The following is a 22,844-nucleotide window of genomic DNA, read 5'->3' on the forward strand; positions in this document are numbered from 1 at the left end:
AGCTAGCTCAGAGCCTGGAGCCTGCTTCAGATTCTGTGTCTCCTTCTCTCTCTGCCCCTCCCCCTCTATGTTCTGTCTCTCTCTGTATCAAAAATAAATAAAAACATTTTAAAAAATTAAAAAATAAAAAGAAATTAAAAACCTCACCAATTTTTTTACAAAATCATTTTAACAGCATTGGGGTTAACATATTTTATGTTGTTAATGTTTAGAGAGAGCACGAGTAAGGGAGGGAGGGAGAGAGAGAGGAAGTAGGGGGTGGGAAGAATCCCAAGTAGACTCAACGCTCAGCACAAAGCCTGATGTGGTGCTTGATCCCACAGCCCTGGGGTCATGGCCTGAGCTGAAATCAAGAGGAGGGTGCTCAACCGCCTGAGCCACCCAGGCTGCCCAGCGCGTTTTATGTTTCAATCTATGATGTTCTTTTTGAGGCTCAGATTGTCCCATTTTTAGCCAGTTGAAGCCCCTTCATGTCGGCTCTTGAGTCTTTTAGATATGACTTTGGTGTAGTCTTTGACAGCTTTGTGAAAGCAACCATTTTTAAACATCTTTAAATTTTTTTTTTTAATTCGTATGGATATCACCATAACTTTAACTGATTTCTGGACTTCTCTTTAGGAATTATCTTTGATTCCTGACTATGAAAAATGAAGATTTAGCCTTCCTTTTTCCAAACAAAGTGTTACTGGTTATTTATTTTTTAGTTCTGAAACTTCCCTTCTTCCACCTTCTAATTCTGTCATATTACCTTTATTTTTATAATGTCAAGCAACATATTTTATTCGGCAGCGATAAACAGATATTTTATGTTTTGCCTCTAGGTTGATTCTAAAACTTGAAAACCAAGGGGCCTCTGGGTGTCTCGGTCTTTTCAGTGTCCCCAACTCTTGATTTCAGCTCAGGTCATGATCTCATGGCACATGGGTTTGAGCCCCACGTGGGGCTCCTGCACTGACAGCACGGAACCTGCTTGGCATTCCCTCTCTCTCTCTGCCCCCCCCCCCCAAAATAAATAAATAAACTTAAAAAAAATAAAATAAAATTTGAAAACCAAGAATCAGCACTTTCTTTGATCATGTAAATATAGTTTATCGCTGAACCAAGTACAGTGTTAAGATTATATAGATTCTTCTTTTTACGTACTGACTCATATGCCACTTGATGGAAAATGTTTCTAGCTGATAGATTTCTTTTTTAATGTTTGTTTGTTTTTGAGAGAGAACACGTGCATGCGTGCATGCAAGTGCAAGTGTGGGAAGCACAGAGAGAGAGGGGCAGAGAATCCAAGTGGCTCTGTGCTGACAGCAGTGAGCCCAGCCCCATGTGGGGCTCCAACTCACCAACTGTGAGATCAGGAGCTGAGCTGAAGTCTGACGTTCAGCCAACTAAGCCACCCAGGCCTAGCTGGTGGATTCTAAACAGTCTAATATTGCATTAACTAAGTTAAAATGAATGAATAAGTATATTTCTTATTTGTATTGTAATTGTTTTAGGCTTTGTTTTTCTTTTTGGGAAATAATGCTTCTTTCATCACAAATATCTTGTATGGCTCTCTTTGAATTATTATTGTACTTTCAACTGCTTTGTGTCTTACGGACGTTTTTTGAACCCTCTTGCTACTACTCCAATCCCACTCCCATTCATGGTTTGATTTATCCTTTATCTTTTTTCTATGTAATGGGATCTTGAGAGAGAACACAAATACACGTCCTATATCTTTTTTTTCTTTTAGTGTTTTTTATTTATTTTTGAGAGACAGAGACAGCATGAGCAGGGGAGGGTCAGAGAGAGAGGGAGACACAGAATCTGAAACAGGCTCCAGGCTCTGAGCTGTCAGCACAGAGCCCAGCGCGGGGCCTGAACCCATGAACCATGAGATCATGACCTAGCCAAAGCTGGATGCTCAACTGACTGAGCCACCCAGGCACCCCACATGTCTTATATCTTAAAGCTACATAGTTTTTTATGCTAAACTTATACTTCCTGATTACAGAGCTATAATTTTACAATTCTCAAATAAAACTGCCCTTTGCAACTGTTTAATAATTTCTATTGCTCTTTTTTGAAATATTTTTGGGTTAAGTTACTATCAGTTTATAACTAAGAGCCTACCATAAGAATTGTTAAAAAAAAAAAAAAAAAGAAAGAAAAGAAACCTATCATAAGAATTGAAATATGGGTACATAAAGTTGCACTTTTTAAGATGACTGATTAAGGGGCACCTGGGTGGCTCAGTCCATTGAGCATCTACCTTTGGCGCAGGTCATAATCTCGTGGTTCATGGGTTCAAGCCCCACATGGAGCTTGCTGCTGTCAGCGTGCATCCTGCTTGTCCCCCACCCCACCCCCGTCTCTCTGCCCCTTCCTCTCTTTTTCTCTCCCTTTCTTTCTGAAAAATAAATAAACATTTAAAAAAATTTTTTTTAATGACTAAGTAAGTTGAACAAATTGGGAAGGTTGTGTTTTGAACCTAGCTAAGTGTGCCGCAGAGGGATTAGCTGGGTGTGGTTCAGAAGATGTAAATTGTGAGTAGGCCAAGGAAAGGAGAGTGGTTGTGATCAGATGATAAAAATGATAATGTGGTGACGAGTCTAAGTGCTCTAGTCTCCGGAGGCTTGCTTTAAGAGCCTTAGCTAAACAGAAGCATATTTAATTGATATGTATCTGAAAATTGAGTCACAGGTCAATATGGAAGTTTCATCCAGTAAATTTATATTTGTTCTGTCATTTCAGCTTCTGAAAATTTTTCAGTACACTAACTTTGAGAAAAATAGAAATTACATCTTATCAACTCAAGATCGCCTCGTGGGGGGATTTGCCAAGTGGCCAGATAGTCATCCAGGTAATTTATTTTTTATATGACTCTAGGATAACTTTACTTTTGCTTATTTCTTGAGTAGATAAATCTTCAGGCATCTTTGTCAGAAAGGGCATAAGATAGAAAATTTAGCCACAGTTGTAAACTTACATAATACGTATTGTTTGTAAAAAAGGTAAATTGTTTAAGTTTGGGCGGAAATTTACCATGTTGAAGGGCATACAGGAAAGATGGGCTTCTCAAGATGTATAGGTATCATTTGTGGTTTTTCCATGTATTTCGCTTACGAAGTGTTTGTTCATTTGAGGCAGCAAGCTAAACGGTCTGAATGGGCCCTGTCCAAAACAGAGAATCATGTGGTCCATGCAGAGTCTAGCTGTCCCTAGAGCTAAGTCGGATAAATTACTAAATCCGAGGGGAACCGGTCCTTACTCTGTTCAGAAGCCATTAAGTCCGAAATCTCTAATCCTGAAGATAGGTGTCCCTCACGGTCCAAACTGTTGTTCTCTGAATTTCAGCAGATTCAGGTAGTTTTTTTTTAAAGAATACTTTGCTCTCTGAACTCTTATCATTCATTGTCTAAAAATCAAGAGTCAAATAGATTCAGACAATGTGATATTTGTTTTCCAAACTCAGGAATGACCAGTAAAGAACAGAAAGATTCTTCTACTTAATAAGTACAGTTGATCCTTGAAACACATGGGTTTGAATTGTACCTGTCCACTTATAAATGGATTTATTCAATAAATACTGTACAGTATTATAAATGTATTTTCTCTTTATTATTATTATTAATTTTTTCCGTTTGTTTTGAGAGAGCGTGTGCATGCAAGAGCAAGCAGGGGAGGGGCGGGGGGGTGGAGAGAATCCCAAGTGGGTCCCGCTCAGTGAGGAGCCCGACTTGGGGCTCAGTCCCATGACCATGAGATCGTGACCTGAGCTGGACACTTAACTGACTGAGCCACCTCGGTGCTCCCCTCTTTGTTTTTTCCTCAGTATCATTTCTTTTTCTTTAGCTCCCTTTATCAGAAGAACACCGTGTATAATGTATAGGACGTACAGAGGATGTGTTCTTTGGCTGTTACCTGTAAAGCTTTCCTCTCAACGGTAGGCTGTCAGTAGCTAACTTCTGGGAGAGTCCAAGTTCTTTGTGGAGGTCTGACCGCACAGGGTGTCCGTGGCCATAACTGCTACGCTGTTCAAGCATCAGCTGTACTTCCAAATGGGTTCTTTAGAAGTAATGAAAAATCTGTATTAATAATGACGTTTTTGTAAAAATGTTAGATAATTCTGCCATTTCCCAAACCTAGACAGACTTCATTCCAAGCCAGCCTGCTCAGGAACTCCACTGATGCCATCTACAGGCCCCTCAGACCCAGCCTGCCTAGGAGCCTGCTGTCTGTGCTCCTCCCTGCCCCAAGCCTGCGTGGCCCAGGGCCAGGTGCACGCCCACAGCTCTGCAGCAGTCTCCTTGTCAGTCTTCCTGCTTCTTGTGTAGCCCCCTCGCACACTGTGTGGGCGTGTGTGTGCACGTGCTTAAATGACAGGAGAAAGGCCAAAGCTTTCTTCAGACCCTTAAGGGATCTCTGATACAAAAAAGGTTAAGAATGGGGCACCTGGTGGCTCAGTCAGTTACGCGTCCGACTTCGGCTTGGGTCCTGATCTCGCTCTGCGCTGGGCTCTGTGCTCACAGCTCGGAGCTCGGAGCCTGCTTTGGAGTCTGTGTCTGTCTCTCTCTCTCTCTCTCTCTCTCTCTTTCTCTCTCTTTCTCTCTCTCTCTCTCTCTCTCTCTCTGCCCCTCCCCTGCTCGTGCTCTCTCTCTATCTCTCTCAAAAATAAACACACACAAAAAGAATAAAAAATATAGACATCTATATATATACTTTTTTTTTTAAAGCAGGTAGAGAATGTCTAATGTGAACTCGTCTCTTAAATCCATTGAAACCATTCAGACTCTCAGCTCCCTGAGTGGGCTCTTCCACGTGGCCCGCAAGAGCCCTCCTGAGATCCGGCTCCTCTGCCACCTGTCCCGCCGCGCTCCAGCCTGCCTGCCCCGCCCCGTTACGTTGTCACCTGTAGCAAATTTACTCTACTGACAGCTTCCCAAAACTCAGTGTGAAAGTTTGCTATGATTCAGAGCATTGTGGGTAACCAAGGTAATAAAATATTAGCTATAAATATATGAACTAGACCCAAGCAATGATTGTTTTTATAGCCTTGCCATAGAATCACGGTTTGTATTAGTAGTTTATAACCTCTTCAACTCCTCTCCTATCACAGAACTGCTCCAGTCGGAATATGTACTTGAATGGAAGTAATAAATGTGGGGCTTATGAAATCAGACTTTTGTACCTGAAGTGAGCAGACAGATTTCCTCACATTCTTTCTTGTCTGTATTTTCATGCAAAATATGCTTCGTTTTTATGTTTATTTTTGAGAGAGAGAGAGAAGGAAATCCCAGGCAGAGCCCGACACAGGGCCCAAACTCATGAACTCTGAGATTATGACCTGAGCTACAATCAAGAGTCAGACACTCTGGGGCACCTGGGGGGCTCAGTTGGTTGAGCGTCCGGCTTGGGCTCAGGTCATGATCTCGCGTTCATGAGCCCCACATCGGGCTCTGTGCTGACAGCTCGGAGCCTGGAGCCTGTCTTCAGATTCTGTATCTCCCTTTCTCTGACCCTCCCCTGCTCATGCTCGCTCTCTCTCAAAAAAATAAATAAAACATTTTTAAAAATTAAAAAAAAGACACTCAGTTGACTGAGCCATCCAGGTGCTCCCAAAATATGCTTCTTTTTTTAAAAATGTACAATGCTTTTAATTTTTAAAGCAAAAGAATATTTTTTCCAGTTTTATTGAGAAATAATTGACATGCATCACTGTGTGGGTTTAAGACGTACAGCATGATGGTTTAATTTACATTTATAGTGAAATGATTACCAGAATAGGTTCAGTTAGCACCCTTCTTCTCATACAGATACAAAAAATAAAAATAAAAACCAAGAAAAGAATAAAGAGCAGACAGTTTATTTTTGCGATGAGAACTGGTAGGATGACTGCCCTAACACGGTTCCTGCGTGTCAGACAGCAGCACTGGCCAGACCCTCGTGCTGCGCATCCCGTGCCCACCACTTACTCACTACTGGATGTCTGTGCCTGGTGGCTGCCTTCCTCCTCCCCGCCAGCCCCCGCCTCTGGGGAGCACGCGTCTGAGGTCTTTTTCCTAGGAGTTTGGCTGCTGCTTTCTGTTTTGTAGATCCCACACAGAAGTGAGCTCGTACGGTATTTGGCTTTTTCTGACTGACTTCACTTAGCGTGACGCCTTCAGGGTCCGGATCCCCTCGTTCTTTACGACGGAATCCGCTTCCAGGATGTGTCTGCCGCAGGTCCTTTACCGTCCGTCTGGGGATGGGGTGTTAGCTCGTTTCCGTGTCTTGGCCGGTATAAATACTTCCGCGGTGTGCACACGAAGGCGTCGATACTAAGTTACTGTTTTCACTTGCTTTGTGCACACTGCCGTGAGTGGAACCACTGGATTGTGTGGTAGTTCTGTTTTTAATCCTCTGAGGACCCTCCGTACTGTTTTGTGGCTGCGCCAATTTACACTCCCACCAGCAACGCGCGAGGACTCCCCTTCTCCACGCGCACACCAGCATTTCTTATCCTGGGTCTTTTTGACAGTGGCTGTTTTAATGCTGGTCACATGGCCCTGTGGTTTTAATTTGCATTTCCCTAAGGGTCACCGATGTCGAGCATGGGTCGGCCTCTTCTATATCTTCTTTGGACAAACAGCTATTCAGATGATTTGCCCATTTTTCAGTTGAGTTACTTGTTTGTTTTTTTTTACCCCTGCTCAGTTGTATGAGTTCTTTCTTTGCTTTTTCTAAAGGAAAATAATATTTTTTAATCTTGATATATGTCGGGGCCCGGTTGTTTGGTATCTGTGGGACTCGGTTGGTTAAGTGTCTGACTCTTGAGAGTGGCTCAGGTCATGGGCTCTGCTTGGGGTTCCCTCCCTTTCCTTCTCTCTCTGCCCCTCCCTGCTTAGTTGTGCATGCGCTCTCTCTCAAAATAAACTTGAAAACAATTTAGTATCTGTAACCATACCTATAAATATGTGAACAGTAGTACCTCAGGAAAACAGAATTGTCTTTTCATTGTTTTTCATCACGACTTGCTCGCACTGTTTTGACAAATAATGTACTATTTTAACAAGTGGGAATAGGGGAAAGGACAGTATCTTGGAAAGCATTTTTTCCCCATTAAATGTTTGTTTATTTTTGAGAGAGTGTGCGCAAGCCAGGGGAGGGGCAGAGAGACAGGAAGAGGGAATCCCAAGCAGACTTCCCGTTGTTGGCACAGAGCCCAAGGTGGGGGCTCAATCCCAGGAACCCTGAGATCGTGACCTGAGCTGAAATCAAGAGTCAGATGCTTAACTGACTGAGCCACCCAGGTGCCCTGGAAAGCATTTCATGCATAAACCTATTTGAAATGACATTTTGAGTATTTATAGTAGATTCTTAAAAGAAAATTCTTGAAGCTTTTTTTCTAGCAGTCAGCTGCTAACTTTTTAACATTTGCGTAAATACTTGGATTTAATACTTTTTAGGTAAAATGTCTTCAGAACTTGTACAGTGCAAAGCATAGAAAGGCTTCATATAATAAACTGAATTTATTTGGAAGACCTATTTCACAGAGCCTTTTAGAAAATCATATTTACGAGTCTTTAAAATTAGCTTATTCTTGGTTCTAGTAAATTTAGTAGGAGAAAATGACACCATTATATATAGATATATGTATATGTATATATATACACACACACAGAAAAAAATGATGAACTTTTATTATGAAGAAACTATATATTTCAGCATATGACATGCTTTAATATACATACAGATCAGGAAGTTGAAGAAATTTTTTTTGAGGTTTGAAACAAGGTCTTATTAATTGGCTTTTACAGAATCTTTTTGAGAAAAAATGTTTTATTTTTACATTATGTGGAAAGTAGATCCTATGTTGTGTTACTCTGGATGGATTTTGTTTCTCTTCCAGCTGCATTTTTTTCCTAGAAAATTTTCCTCATTTCTAGACAATAAAAGTTTCTTCATTACTACGTTAATTTTTAGAGTAACTACAGGGAAAATTAAATAGAACTGAGGAAATTAAATTTATTTTTTGTGGAAAATTAGAGGAAAGTGAGCCAGAAGAAAGTTAAGCAGTCTCTGAAAAGACAGTGAGGAGGATTCTCATGGGTGTCTGTTAGTAAAGTAACTTTGTTACCGATAACTTTGAGTGAGCACAGCTGACAAGTAAATGATGCTCATGTAAGTAAAACAGTCTCTTTAATTCTTGTGACAGAAGTTTGAGTCTGTAAGGTGTTTCCAAGGTCAGTAGCTCTTGAGGCCGTAAATGACGGCCAGTAAACTCTTGACGGCGACACGGCCCGTTTGGCGTAGTGCTCGCAGAGCTGCCGAGCGCTTGCTCTTCAGGGCCCTGCAGGGCTGCCGAGGAGGTGACAGCGTGGGGCGTCAGTGACCGCAAAACGGAAGAGGGTCAGCGCCCCCCGAAAGACGGGCACCAGTAGCAGGCCAGTATAAAAGAAAGGTTATGGTATTTATAACCACACAGAACGTGAGTTTGTTTTTATTGTCAGGTCCGGTCAGACATTTTTTGAATGACTGACATTCCCCTAAATGGGAAAACTAAATACAGCACAGCATTCCAGAACGGATTATTTTGTTTAGGCTGCTTTCACCGAACACAACATTGAGACAGTACTGGTTTAGGAAATGTCAGAGGTGCAGCCTAGTGGGAGGGGGTATTGCTACTTATAGTCAGAGGTTTGTTTTCATTTTTAAGGAAAATTTTTCCTTTTATGATGCAGAGTGAAAGGCCCTTGTTTCTGTTTTCCAGAGTGAGCAGAAGGGGGAAGCCCACTAAGTGGGAGGCGGTGTAGCACTGCTCCTGCCTCGGTGTTCTCCTCGTCACGGAGGGGGTCGGAGTGTCACCTCTTCCTCTGAGAACTCTTTTCCTTTGTCCCTGATGTTTTCCTGAATAAAATACCTGATTCTGATCGTCTTTTTTTCTTAGTTGGTGTTTTCAGAGATTGAGAAAGCAGATGTTTCAAAAACTGCATTTAACACTTCTCTAAACGTAACTGTAACGTGATGGGCTCATAGATATGTCCCTATAGTACTTTGCCGCGTATACAAATATGAGTGCCTGTTGTGATTTAAAAAAAACTACCTCATTTTCAGATGCTTTGCATGCATACTTTGGGATCTGTGGCCTGTCACTAATGGAGGAAAGTGGAATTTGTAAAGTTCATCCTGCCCTGAATGTGAGCACACGGACTTCTGAGCGCCTTCGAGATCTCCATCAGAGCTGGAAAACCAAGGACTCTGAACAGTGTTCCGAGAATGTGCGCGTCTCCCCGTGACTGACGTCCCCTAGCGGGGGAGGGCGGGCGGGGTTGTGGCACACCTGTAGCTCAAGGTGAAAAGCCGTGCATAACCACGTGGGATCTTTTTTTAAGAGGTAGAGTCACACAATCAAATTGCGTGCTGCTGTCACTTTGGAATATGGTCTTGAGCCAGTGAACTTTGTCCTGGGTTTCAAGGAAAGCTTTGTGGACGTTTGAACCACAGTGGACTCTGTTGTGGTTCTTAAATGTTTATACTGAATTTCTAAGAAGTTCTTCGGGCAAATTAACTCTATGGACGTAGGTTGTCTTTTTAAAAAAACTCTTCAGTACGGACTGTCTCATACTGTAAAATGGACACAGATCTGGAGATCAAGTTTACAGCTCACCAAGCACTGATACTCTGCGGGGAACACTTCGTGATCATTTAAAACGCTTGACAGCTGATGGTAGGAGACTGCTTTAATGAATTAAGTCTCGAGGATTCTTTGAAAACAAATGATTCCGTAATTTTTAAAAAGAAAAATGACTTATTTTGTCTTATTAAGGAAAGTGTGCCAGTTAAACTTATGTGGCCTATGTAAATGAAATTAACTTCATAGCAAGGATGAATAGGCTTAACTAATACAGGAATTTTCTAAGTGGACATTGATTTAAGAGGACTATTATGTAACTGAGGGGAAAAATAATTTAACTACGTGTGAATGAGAAGGCTTTGTGCTGTGTGCGCCACTTACTTAGATGTTGCTGGGTGAGTAACCGTTACGTTTGATTTTAAGTTCATTGGTTGCTTCTTTCTGGGGAGAAAACAGTCATGTAGAAGGAAAGACATTTAAGTGGTTTTGTTTATTTTTCTGAACTATGTGATGTAAATTGTACTTTTATAACAGAGTTATTTTTAACCATTTGGGTTGGTTTTTTTTTTTTTTTTTAGTTTGTTGACTCTAGTGTGTTAGTGGTTCTGATTTCAAACTGACAATTTTCTAATTTTTTCAAAGCAAATAAGTAAAAAACCACCACCAACAACAACAAAAAACCTCAGTAAAACACCAGACCCACTAAAGTAAATTTAATGGTGCGGCTCCATACATGGTCGTTTATATTTTTATATTTTCAGGTAAGTGGAAGGGAAACGTTCTGTTTAAGGGCTAAGGACTGGATTTCACTTTTGTTCTTTCGATTTTGTTTTCTTCATTCTTTGAACTGCCAAATTGTAGAGGAAATGGTATCATTTCTCATCTTTTGTGACCAATTTCTCAGTAAATCACTTCCATCGGTGGTGTTGAAGGACATTCAGAGATGTGGGGCAAGTACTGCAATGGAGACCTCTTCAGGGAAGGAGCTGGGTTTAAGTTAAAGTCTTGGTGATAATAAACGCTGCGTTATTCTACAACGATCAGTACAAAAACTGATTTACTAGCATTGCTGTTTAGGAGTTAAAATACTTTAATTTATTTCCCAGATTGGAGGGGAAATACCCTTAAATAATGGTCCTTCTGAAAGAAAACCTGGGATGTGCTTGAAGGAATGGTTCATCTGTAGTTGGCATGCTTAGTCTTAAACCTCAGCTTGCCAGAGTCAACTTTATTATTTTTTAAATTAGAAATAAAATCCATTTTCTGATTGTGGAGAAAATATAAGCTTAGCAACAGATGTTATCTTTTGACGAGTTATTTCAGTTGCTTCTATTTAAATCCTGGCAAATTAAAAAATCCCTGTCTTCAACTAAGTCACTTCCTGGACTGTAGGAGTTAAAATAGCATATGTGAAGCGGTCTTAGGACTGCTACCGGAAGCCCTGAGCGTCTCTCCTGAGCTGCCGGGAGTGGTCAGAGGCGGGGAGAAAAGGGTCAGAGCTGCCGTGTTTGTGAGTGAGAGGGAGGGCCAAGCTTAAAAGTATTCCACCAAACAGTTACGAAACATCTCCTAATTCCTTGTATAATTTAATAGCCTCAGATTATAAATTACATTACGATCCTGAATAGTGCACGTGTGAGGGCCCTTATTATGAACCCCTGTGGCCCAGGCCGTGTTCCCCTTCCATGGGGGCATGCCGGCCCGCACGGGCCGGTGACCCTGCACAGAAACTACTCCTGTTTCTAAACAGTCATTTACAAGAACAGTAGGAACTAAGTGGTAAGCAGGATTTCACGTTTATGCCTTGTTGTTTAGCGGTGATGTGCTCACGAGCAGGAAGAGAGGAGGTCCACAGTAACTCTGTCCCCTGTGTTCTGCCCCTGCCCCCAGTGTGGTCTTCCTCAGAAGTGAGGCGAAGCTTTGTTTTGAGCATCTGCAGGAGATCAAGGTGAATCAGGTCATACAACACAGTTCAACCTGCTCATCATCTGCAGTGTTTTTAGATTTGACCTATACTCTGTATGTATTTTTATCACATCTTTAAATAAGTATTATTTAATTTCAGGTCATCTTGAGGTTTTGCTTACAGTACATAGTTTGGAAATGGTCGGACCTGATCATTTTTGAGAGTCCGTTCAGTAAGGAGGTGCTCTGGAGTGCGATGACTTGGGTTTAAGTCCCAGATCTGCCGGTTCAGCAGCCTAACTTCCCTTCGATAAAGTCAGGGTGGGGGTGGGGTACCAACTCCTGAGGTTATTTAAGTATTAAATGAGATAATGCACATAAAGCACTTGGCATACTACCTGAAATACAGTAAATTTCTAATTATAATTTCTGTCATAACCATCATAAAATAATTATTAAAATCTCTTCCATTATAGAGATCTCACAGGGGTTAAGCTTGGGGAAGAGGACAGCAATAGTGTGTGTTCTGAGCCTTAGCATAAGAAAACAGGGTAACCAGGATAGCCCCAGACCCTGTTCTACAAAGCCAGATGACAGTTGTCCCCATGAACCTCAGACTTGAGGCAAGCAAGGAAGGACAGACTGTCCACTGAGCGACGTAGATAGTTTCGGCGTCTGTGTTGGGGACCAGGAAAGCAGGCAGCCGATCCCTGACCGCACAGTTCCTCAGCAGCCTGGCAGGGGGCCCGTCACCAGAAGCTGAGACCGGGCAGGCTCCTGCAGGTTCCATTCACTGGTGGGGTTTCTGGCAGTGTGGTAAGCTGGGCCCGGGGCTGTATGTATCTCGGAACTGATGACACAGAGCCTAGCAGGAGGAGAAACTGCTGGAAGGATTTCGGCTGGACGGGACAGGTATGACAGGACAAGGAGAAGAGAAAGTCCAGGGAAACGTTGAGAAGGAAGGTCAGTGGCAATGTCATGTCAATGACTTTCTCAGAATGAGCACGGCGCTTTAGGACAGAGCTAAAAACACTCCTAGAGCACTCCTCTCTCCTAGAAAGTACAGGAAAACTTCAAACAACAAAAACTATGAGAAGGATAACAATCGAATCTCATCCAAAGAAGAAATAAGAATAAACAGGGAAAGCACAGCAGAAAGACACAACCACAAGGCTGATGCGAACGTCAATATATTCTTTTAAAAAGCGGTTCGGACAGGAAATTTATAGTAGTTAGACCTGTATCATTAAAATTGGGAGAAGCTGAAAATTAAACAGATCTTAAAAACTTGGAGAAGAAAAGCAAACCACAAGAAAACAGAAGGAAGGAATTTGTAAAAAGGGAGAGAGGAGAATTATACAGATCACCAGCTAACCTATTCCAGAACAAAGCAGGGATGCAGAAATACACAGGTTGAAATGACATGGGAGAAATAACCATAAAACGGGAAAATTTTCAAAATTATAAGACTAAGTAATTTTATATAATCAGAAGAATCACTTTTTTTAGAAAAATGCAAATTGAAATGACCAGGATTTACCCTTGTAGATATAGAAATTTAAAACAAATCAGTTATCCTAAAGGAAAATAGAGGACTCCTTACCAAAAAAGTGTCAGGTCTTGATTGTTTCAAGGGATTTGTACCAAACCATGAGGATTAAATAATCACGATGTTTATACAATTCCAGAAGCCAGAAATAGAATCTTGAACCTCAAAGTGCCAAAAAAATTTTTAAGACTTGTAAATCATTTTGTAAAGCAAATATAATAGCATTGTTTCCAAAACTTGACAAAGACTGTACCAAAGACAAAATTATAGACCACTCACAAATATCAATGCAAAAACTTTAACAGTATATTAGCCAATAACCCAAAAGCACTTTAAATGTTTTTAATGTTTTATTTATTTTTGATAGAGAGAGAGAGACAGAGCATGAGAGGGGGAGGGGCAGAGAGAGAAGGAGACACAGACCCGGAAGCAGGCTCCAGGCTCTGAGCTAGCTGTCAGCACAGAGCCTGACGTGGGGCTCGAACCCATGAACGTGAGATCTGACCTGAGCCGAAGCCGGAGGCTCAACCGACTGAGCCACCCAGCCGCCCCCCAAAAACACTTAAAGAAATAATAAATCATGACAAAGTTGGGTTTGTTACAGGAATGCAGGGGGTAATTCAATAGTAGACTATTACTATTTGTTGTATTAAAAGAGATAAGGAGAAAAATCATTTTTTCTCCATTTTTCAGGAAAGGCATTTGACAGAATTGAGCATTCAATTCATGCTGAGTGTGCTCAATAAACAAATCGATGAGTGATTCATTGACATTGTACCTCTGCCCAAAACAGAGCATCAATATCAAAACAAGAGAGGCTTTCCACTTAAAGTCTAGAACAAGACGTGCCCCTATCTCTCTCTGCATTGTGTCGATTTTAGACAATGCAGTTTGACCAAAAAGCCATGTGAATTTTATGGAAAAGAAGTATTTGCAGATACACATTTATATCTGGAAAACTCAAAAGAAGCTTGTTGAAATACTCTTAAGAGAACTTCGTAAAGAAGCAATTACATACAAATATACATTCAAATCCCATGCACATATATATAAGTTTCAGCATTCACCAAACTCAAAAGAGTGTATCTAACTCTGATTCCATTTAAATGAAGTTCAAAACAGGCAAAACTTCCTATAAGTGTCAAAGATCAGCACCCCCTTTCAGCCACTACCCCTCCCCCCGCCAAAGGTAAGCACTGTCGTGACTTAGATCACCATCCATTAGTTGCGTCTGGTTTTCAGCTTTATATAAGTGGAATCATACAAATTATTTTTCACCTGGCTTCTTTAGCTCAACAAGGCCTGGAGGAGCAGGAGGCGGCCTCTGTGCTGCTGGTGGCCTTCTGCTTCATGGTCAGGTGCTGGTTACGTGAGTGCCTCCACTCTATGACCTGTACACGTACGGTGTGTGCACTTTCCTGTATGTAGAATTACAGCTCAATAAAAATGTTTACTGAAAAGGATAAAAGACTTCATACCTATACAAACCTGAACTAGTTAGAAGATACACTTGAAGATCCCTTTTATAATTACAAAAAGAAGAAGAAACATCAACTTTTTTTAAGTTTGTCTTTTTTTTTTTTTTTTTGGAATCTCTAAGCCCAACATGGGGCTCAAACTCATGACCCTGAGATCACAACTCTCCCGACCAAGCCAGCCACGTGCCCCATTAAGGAAAAACTTTAAGAAACAAACTCTTAATAGAAAATTAGACCTTAACAATTGAAAAGATGGATTCTTACATAGGAAGACAACATGAAAACATGCTTTCTCACAATGAAAATTATGTTTGCTTCTATTTGAGAGGATGTACGAGAAAAGCTATGGAAACTGAAAAGAAGAACAAGAGGGAACTGGCCCTACCAGACATTAAAACACTTTTAAATCCTCCCTAATTAAGATTTGGTATCAGCCCATGAATTGGCAGCCCACTGGGACAGAAGAGAAATTCCAGGAATAGAGCCAAGGGTAGAATACAATAAAAGCAGCATCTCAAATCCGTGAGAAGATGAACTTTAATTTTTTTATTTCTATTTTTTTTAAGATTTTATTTTTAAATAATCTCTATACCTAGTGTGGGGCTTGAGCTCACACCCAAGATCAAGAGTTGCACCCTCTACTGATTGAGCCAACCAGCCTCCTAAGAAGACGAATTTTTATTTAAAAAAATTTTTTAATGTTTATTTTTGAGAGAGAGAGAGAGAGAGAGAGAGAGAGGGTGGGTGGGGGAGGGGCATAGAGAGAGGGAGACAGAATCCAAAGCAGGCTCCAGGCTCTGCTGATAGCTCACAGCCCGTCATAGGGCTCGAACTCATGAACCAGGAGATCATCACCTGAGTCAAAATCAAGAGTTGGATGCTTACCTGACTGAACCACCCAGGCACCCTCTCCTTGGGTGACTCTTTAAGCTTAAAGATGTAGAATGGCTGGGGCAAAGACTGCACCTTTTATTTTTATTTTTATTTTTATTTTTTAATGTTTTATTTATTTTATTTTTGATAGACAGAGCATGAGAGGGGGAGGGGCAGAGAGAGAGACAAGGAGACACAGAACCAGAAGCAGGCTCCAGGCTCTGAGCTAACTGTCAGCACAGAGCCTGACGTGGGGCTCGAACCCACGAACGTGAGATCTGACCTGAGCCGAAGTCGGAGGCTCAACCGACTGAACCACCCAGGCGCCCCAAGACTGCACATTTTAGATTCTAATGCCTTTTGTGAAAAAGATCCTGTTTTCTAAGATCATTACTGGCGCACACTTGTACCTGATGCCAGGATTTCAAGTAATTATCTTCTGTTAATAAAATACCATCTTGTAACTCCGAATTGTGGTGTTGGAAAACATGATAGAGGCTTAGTTCCTCCCTTCATTTTACCTATAAATTATAAATCTGAGGCCCAAAGACAAAGGAACTCAGGAAAGAGTATGTATGTACCATATTCTTTGTTTGTTTGTTTGTTTGTTTGAACTTTTAAAGTTTTATTTATTTTGAGAGCATTCAGAAGAAGGGCAGAGAGAGAGGGGAGAGAGAGAATCCCTGGCAGATGCAGGGCTCGAACTCATGAAATGTGAGATCATGACTTGAGCCAAAACCAAGAGTTGGATGCTTAACCGACTCAGCACCCAGGTGCTCCTCCTGTACCATATTCTTAGATAAGAACAGGTCTCTAGAACATACTGTGTGTGTGTGTGTGTGTGTGTGTGTGTGTATAAATACAGATATGCAAGACAGACATAGATGTTTTCTAATAGAAAAGTTTGTGGTGGCTTTGCATCCAGAATAGAATGCATACTTTCTGTCTGCAGATAGGGTTTTCTGAGACCATAGCACTTCTTTGATATATTTATCTTTGTGCCCCTTTTTACCTTTTTCTAGATATTCAGTTGTGGGTTTTTTTTTTTTTAACATTTATTTTCGAGAGTGAGACAGCATAGGGAGGGGCACAGCCAGGGAGCTGTCAGCACAGAGCCCGATGCAGGGCTCAAACCCACAAATTGTGAGCTCATGAACCAAAGTCAGATGCTTAACCAACTGAGCCACCCAGGCGCCCCTCTAGATCTTCAGTTCTAATAATTTTTCACTGGGGCTCTGAAGGCTTTGACTAAATTAAGGGTCACTATTAAAAGTGTATGTGGGATTTCCTGAGTTGACTGATAATGTCCCACATATGGATGCCCGGGGCTTCTTCCTACTTAGCCCACAACCTATTAGGAGTCTCTAAACATTTCAAAAAGTTTTTAAAAGGTGTCTGTGGAAACATGAAAGGCATGTAAAACTCACTGGAGGAAGTCCAAGCCACTTTTTCCTTTCATGTAATCCTAGATGAGCAAGACAAGGAGATGGGTAGGGTTTTGTGAAGTCCCTGCGGACTGGAAGAAAATGATCACAGAAAGAATCAATTTGATAAAGCACAGAAGTAGCTTACTCAAATGTTAATGGACTTTCATCTTTTATTTGGATTTCAGCAGCTAACTCCCACAGTAGAATATTCACAAGCGATATTCTGCTACAGAACATGATGCAGAAAATTATTCAGTGCTTAAATTCTTTCTAGAAATATGCAGAGAAGAAGAATCATTCAGGTAATACCTTTTGCTTTTATGAGTCTTGGTACTGATTTTACTATTTCTCATTAAGGGACATGTGGTTATTTCCAACTTACAAGTGCTTCTCTGAACATCGGATATACATTCCTATGGGGTTCCTAGCAGGCAATTTCTGGATTAAAGGATGTGTACTTAAGAAGTATTGGTAGTTCCCAGATTTCAGCCCCCCAAAAAATGTTGGTAGTTATTGTTAAATTGCCATCCAAAAACGGTCACCGCTCATAAACTACCAGTATCGGAGCACATCTTTTCTCGTGTCTTCTGCAGCCTTGGATATTATCAGTCTTAAAGATTTTCCATTCTGCCTACAAAAACATGTTTTTTGGTGTTCCCTTGTTGATAAACGTGTAGAAAACCAGACTTGCTAAGTTTGGGGGAGGTTGATTGGTGCTGCATGAGTCAATGCCAATCATTCCACATCTGAAAGAGTGAAATCAGAATAATGTCTCTCCATTAACGTAGGCTTACGGCAAAAGTTTTCCAAGTGTGTGTGGTCTGCAGGCTGGAGCATTGACATCATCTGGGAACTTTTAGAAATGCAGATTCTCTGGCCCCACTTGAGGCCTGCTGAGTCAGAAATGGGGGTGGGGGCGTGGGGAGGCCCAGCCATCTGTGTTTCAGCCAGCCCTCTCAGTGTCTGTGATGCGAGGTCAAACTTGAGAGCCAATCACGGACGTAGAAAAAGCAGCTTGGGCGGGAGAGGCAAATGGAAACCCCATATGCCTTTGCAAAGTTAAATATCAGAAAGGGAGGGGATTTAGTGCACAAGAAGCCGTCTGTTTCAACGATGCCATCTTCCCTCCCACCCCCAAAAAAAGGTGATACCGTCTTTGTGTGCTGTAACAGGGATGCAGATGTTAATGCTCCTTCAGTTTCTCAAAGGGACCCAGTCTTCATTTGGCAATCACTTTGGCTATCAGGGTAGGGCAAGGCAGCCCCGGAGTGGGGCCATTTAAATTTGGCAACAAATAGTTTCAGTCTTCGCTCACTTCTGTGGTTTGTATCTCCCCGCTCCTGGCTCCTTGCCCTCTTGGCTATCTCTGCCTCCTGGTGGTTGATGGGTCTCATGCAGGTTGCCACTCTGATCTGGTCCCTCTGCTGGCGTCTCCTGAGGTGCCTGCCGGTCTAGTGTGGCCTCTCCGACGGCAGAGTCCCAACACATAGCCTCTTGGCTGTCAGGCCCATCCTGGATCTTTATGCCCAAAGCTCTGTCTCCATTTTGTATTATCTCGCTCCCTCCCCTCCCATTTCGGTGCTGGGTGTGGAGGGAAACTAGGCGTGTTTCTCCGAGGACTGCAGCCTCTTAGTCTAGGCTGTGCCCACAGAGGCAGGTCACAAGGCCACCCCGTTACTACATGTCTAAATATGTAAGAGTTACAAATCAAACTAGAGAATTAGGATCTTCCTGGTTGACACACATATAATGCCAGATTTGGAAGAATAGCAGGTCATACCAAATAACCGTGAACCACACACATCCATAATTAACTGCATTTTCCACCCTAGGCCATGATTGGGCAGCGACAGTTGCCAGCCTTGAGAACAGAAATCCAAAGATCTTCCTGGTGTGCTGGTTGGCCAGCCATGGCTTCCTACAGCCACTGGGGAGATCCACAGAATACACATCGTTTTCTCCTCTTCTTCATTCAGTCATTTGTTCGAGTAAGTTTTATGCCTAACATGGGCTTGAACTCACAATCTCAAGATCAAGGGTCGCACATTCTACTGACTAGGCCAACCAGGTGTCCTGCCTTTCTCCTCTGACAGAGAGTGTGGGGGCGGCTCTTGGCCCACCTGGACCCTCTCCATCTGACACGCCACACATTCTGAGTCAGACCGTCTTTGCTCACGGTGTGTCCCCAGCTTCCTACCTCACTCCTTCACCCTCTCAAGCACCTCAGAGGAACATGAGCCTAGAAGACCAGGCTCAGATTTAGAAATCTTGTTCTCCTCGGGGTTCCCAGCCTCCTAGCTCCCCAGCACACACCTTGAGAAGCTTCCTTCCATCACACCTCAGACCTGGGGGTTCCCGCCCGGACAGCACAGTCCATAAAGGATCCAGGGAAGACCTCCAAGCAGGGCCTAGATCTCCGGTACCAGAAGCATCATCTAAAAGGAGGCCCCACCAATCCCTCATCTTATGGGGTGTCTTGGACTGGGGTGCCTTAAAGTGTGTGGGTTTGATCTAAGGGTGGTACTGGCAGTACTGTGTTCATGCCTGCCTGGACCTTGCTACTGGGCGTCCACACACCTCCCTTACCCCGCCTGTGTCTTTCATCCTTTCCACCCTCTCCCAGGGCTTTGGGCCACAGAATTACCCCCTTTCCTTTCTTTACTTCTGAATTCCCTCCACCACTGACCTGAGGTTGCCATTGCACTTTTAAATAATCTGGAAAATCCCCTCCCACGTGACAAAATCCTGGCTTTCTGATTCTTGTTTTGCTGCACCCTCAAAAGCTGCCTTTTCCCCCTTTCTCTGTGCTGAAACAGTCCAGACCTTCCTAAGCAAATGAGTGCCTCTGGAGGAGCAGGAAATGCCAAGGCAAACGCGTCGAAATTTGCCAAGGTCGGTTTCCCTGCTGCTGAGGGCAGGGTCGCTAGACCGAGGGAGGTGGTGACACCGGTGTCCGTCCAAGGTGCACATGTTCAAAAGGCCAGCGGTGGGAAGATCGGGTTTCCGGTGGGAAGGGAGGCAAGGGAAAAACCAAACCAGCTGTTTGTCATATTCAGATCTATACAGGCTGTTCTATGGAAAGAGGTTAGTAGATTCATGGCAATTCCAGGATTGCTACTGCGGGGGGGGGGGGGGGGCATCAGCAAGCAGGGAGGCCTGGAGGACTTGTCTGGAAGCGGGGCTCTGTGGATCGTTTGCACTCTGTATTTATCGAGCATTTATGTCCGGGGGCGCGGGAGGGAGCAGGTGAAGATTCAGGTCAGGCTTAACCACATGCCCCTCCTTAGCCACACTGTGGCTCCACCGGTAACTGGCTGCTCACTGTATACTTGCAGCCCGCACGACAAATAACGCTGGGTGAATAATGGCATTAATACGCGAGTCGCTACGCAAGAAACCTGGAGAACTTTGGGACGTCAGGGCGTGCGGCTGGACCCGGTAGCCCAGGTAAGGTCCCTGGTGCCGGACAAGGGGGCGCACAGCTGGAACGCAGGAACGGAGCCCAGGCCCTCGGTCTGCCAGCGCCCGGCCAGAGCCACTCACGGATGGCCTGCAGTTTGGACGGTGCGGTGTTTAACGTGAAAACAAACGCACGCTATTTCATTAACCCATTTCTCTTACAAAGTAAGCATTTTGATCCGCTGCTCTGAACAAGTTGCATTTTCAGTCCTACTTGGTGAGGGTAAGTTCCCTTTTGCAGAAAAATGCTCAGCTCATAAATGTGGGAAGGAGGAGGGTGCCTGGGTGTGTCTGGTTAAATGTCTGACTCTTCATTTTTGGTGCAGGTCATGACCTCACGGTTCATGAGTTCAAGCCCTGTGTCAGGCTCTGTGCTGATGGTGCAGATCCTGCTTGGGGTTGGGCTTCTCTGTCTCCCTATCTCAGCCTGCTCTCCCCTCAACCTCTCACCCTCTCTCTCTACCTCTCTCAAAATAACTAGATAAAGATTAAAGAGAAAGTTTAGAAAGTAGGAAGAAGGATGGGGATAAAAGAACTGTTTTGCAAAAACACTTAAGAATTCTAGGCAAGAGTCATCAGAGGATACAGAAAGCATTAGGGAAAAAACGTTGGTGGAGAACTTGACAGTGGAAGGCCAGGTGCCATCGCCTGAACCCACCAGTCAGTCCCACGATCCCCGACCGAACGAGTGGACATCACGTGCCCCCGGACAGAATGCTGTGTGAGATAAAGCGTATTATCTATAAAGTACCGCTGCCCGAAATAGTTGAGATGGAATCTAATCGGTGTGCTAGATCTGACTTCTGAATCTAACAAGTGAAACAGGAGCAAGTAAAATGGTACCGCATCAGAAGCTATCAGCCATCTCCAGAAGACGGGACGTCCTGAGGAAAAATCTGGTTTCTTCAGCAGTCAGTGGCAAAAAAAAAAAAAAAAAATGGAGACAGTGAGAAGGTAGACTGCCCTACATTACAAAAACATAAGAGACAGAGCAATCCAGTGCAACACGTGGAGTTTGGGGCCTAATTTGTACAAACTTACTGTTTTTAATTTTTTTTAAATGTTCATTTATGTTTGAGAGAGAGTTAAGCGTGAGCAGGGAGGGGCAGAGAGGAAACAGAGAATCCCAAGTATGTTCCACACTGTCAGTGCAGAGCCTGATGTGAGGCTGGAACCCACAAACTATGAGATATGACCTGAGCAGAAATAGAGGCGGATACTTGACCAACTGAGCCACCCGGGCGCCCCTGCACAAAGTTTTAAGAGGCATTTCTTAAATGGTTCGGGAAAGTTGGTTGTGAACTAGATAATAGAGGATAGTAAAAGAATTATTTTTAATTCCATCAGCTGTGACAATGGCTTGTGTTTTATAGAAATGATCTCTCATTTTAGAGATCCAAACTGAATTTGGATTGACAGATTCCGAACTTTGCTTTAAAAAGACTGTAGTTGGGGAGCGTCTGGCTAACTCAGTCAGCGGAGCCTACAACTCTTGATCTCTGGGTTGTGAGCTTGAGCCCCCCAGTGGGTAAGGAAATTACTTAAAATGATTTAAAATAATAAGGCTATAGCAGGACTCACTTCCAAAGCTTTGTACTCGGTTCAGAAAACTATGGTAAGGACAAGGAACTTCTTTTTTAAGCTCTGTGGGCAGTTTTGACTAGAAGCCAAGTTTAGGAATCATTGTATTAAATAATTCAAAAGGCCCCTTCTAACAGGGAGAGTTTATTATCTTAAGGTAATAACGTCAAGCTGATAAATGCAGTCTCTTACATGGCAGTTGGGAGCCGTGGCTTTGAGAGGCTGTTAAGTGTCTTCCTGCCTGCCTGCCTGCCTGCCTTCCTTCCCTTTATTTGTTTGAGAGAGACAGAGACCGCATGGGGAGGGGAGGGGCAGAGAGAGGGAGAAAGAGAATCCCAAGCAGGCTCCGCACTGCCAACGCAGAGCCCCGTGCAGGGCTTGAATTCACAAACTGGGAGATCGTGACCTGAGCTGAAACCGGGTCAGATGTTCAACCAACTGAGCCACCCAGGTGTCCCTAGAAGGCTCTTGAGTTTCTAGCAAAAGTATCCCTTTCCCAGAAGTGGCATCGGTAGTAGGAAGCCTGAAGATTTTTTTTTTTTAAAGTCAGAAGCCCAGCAGCTTTTGGCTTTCCGCCTCCGGCCTTGCTAGTCTGTTACGTTTAACCCTGGAAAAGGAAGATGGCTTTTATCAAACACATTGCTACACAGGGGTTGGCTCGATGTTACTTATAAACAGAAACCTGTGTATTCTATCTGTACATACCTCATAGATGAGACGTACAAAACTAGGAAGAACATCCAAATGTAAGGTCTATTTACTATGTAAATAGACAAAGGAATTTCAGGGAACACTGCTCTTAAGTGTCTAATTTTTTTTAATGACTATTTATTTTTGAGACAGAGTGTGAGCAGAGGAAGGGCAGAGAGAAAGGGAGACAGAATCTGAAGCAGGTTCCAGGATCTGAGTTGTCAGCACAGAGGCTGACGTGGGGCTTGAACTCGTGACTGCGAGATCATGACCGGAGCCAAAGTCAG

At 43.0% G+C, this 22,844-nt stretch overlaps 1 protein-coding gene across 5 annotated transcripts in view; it reads left to right on the forward strand.

Moving 5' to 3' along the window:
• PGGT1B (protein geranylgeranyltransferase type I subunit beta) overlaps window positions 1-10,146 on the forward strand; it is a 59,911-nt gene extending 49,765 nt beyond the window's left edge. Inside the window, exons 8-10 of one of the 5 annotated variants that reach the window (XR_003909658.1) lie at window positions 2,734-2,842; window positions 4,771-4,974; window positions 9,076-9,155. Coding sequence is in view for 4 of the 5 variants with exons in the window: in XM_029941583.1 (XP_029797443.1) it covers window positions 2,734-2,842; window positions 9,076-9,257 (291 nt within the window). In the remaining variant the exon portion in view is untranslated. Of the gene's footprint in view, window positions 1-2,733; window positions 2,843-3,454; window positions 3,590-4,715; window positions 4,975-9,075 lie in introns of those variants that run through there. The other 4 variants (XM_029941583.1, XM_029941586.1, XM_029941587.1 and 1 more) reach the window with 4 other exon arrangements.
• The last annotated feature ends 12,698 nt before the right edge of the window (window positions 10,147-22,844 follow it).

The sequence above is a fragment of the Suricata suricatta genome, chromosome 6 (genome assembly GCF_006229205.1).
Source record: "Suricata suricatta isolate VVHF042 chromosome 6, meerkat_22Aug2017_6uvM2_HiC, whole genome shotgun sequence".
NCBI lineage: Eukaryota > Metazoa > Chordata > Mammalia > Carnivora > Herpestidae > Suricata > Suricata suricatta.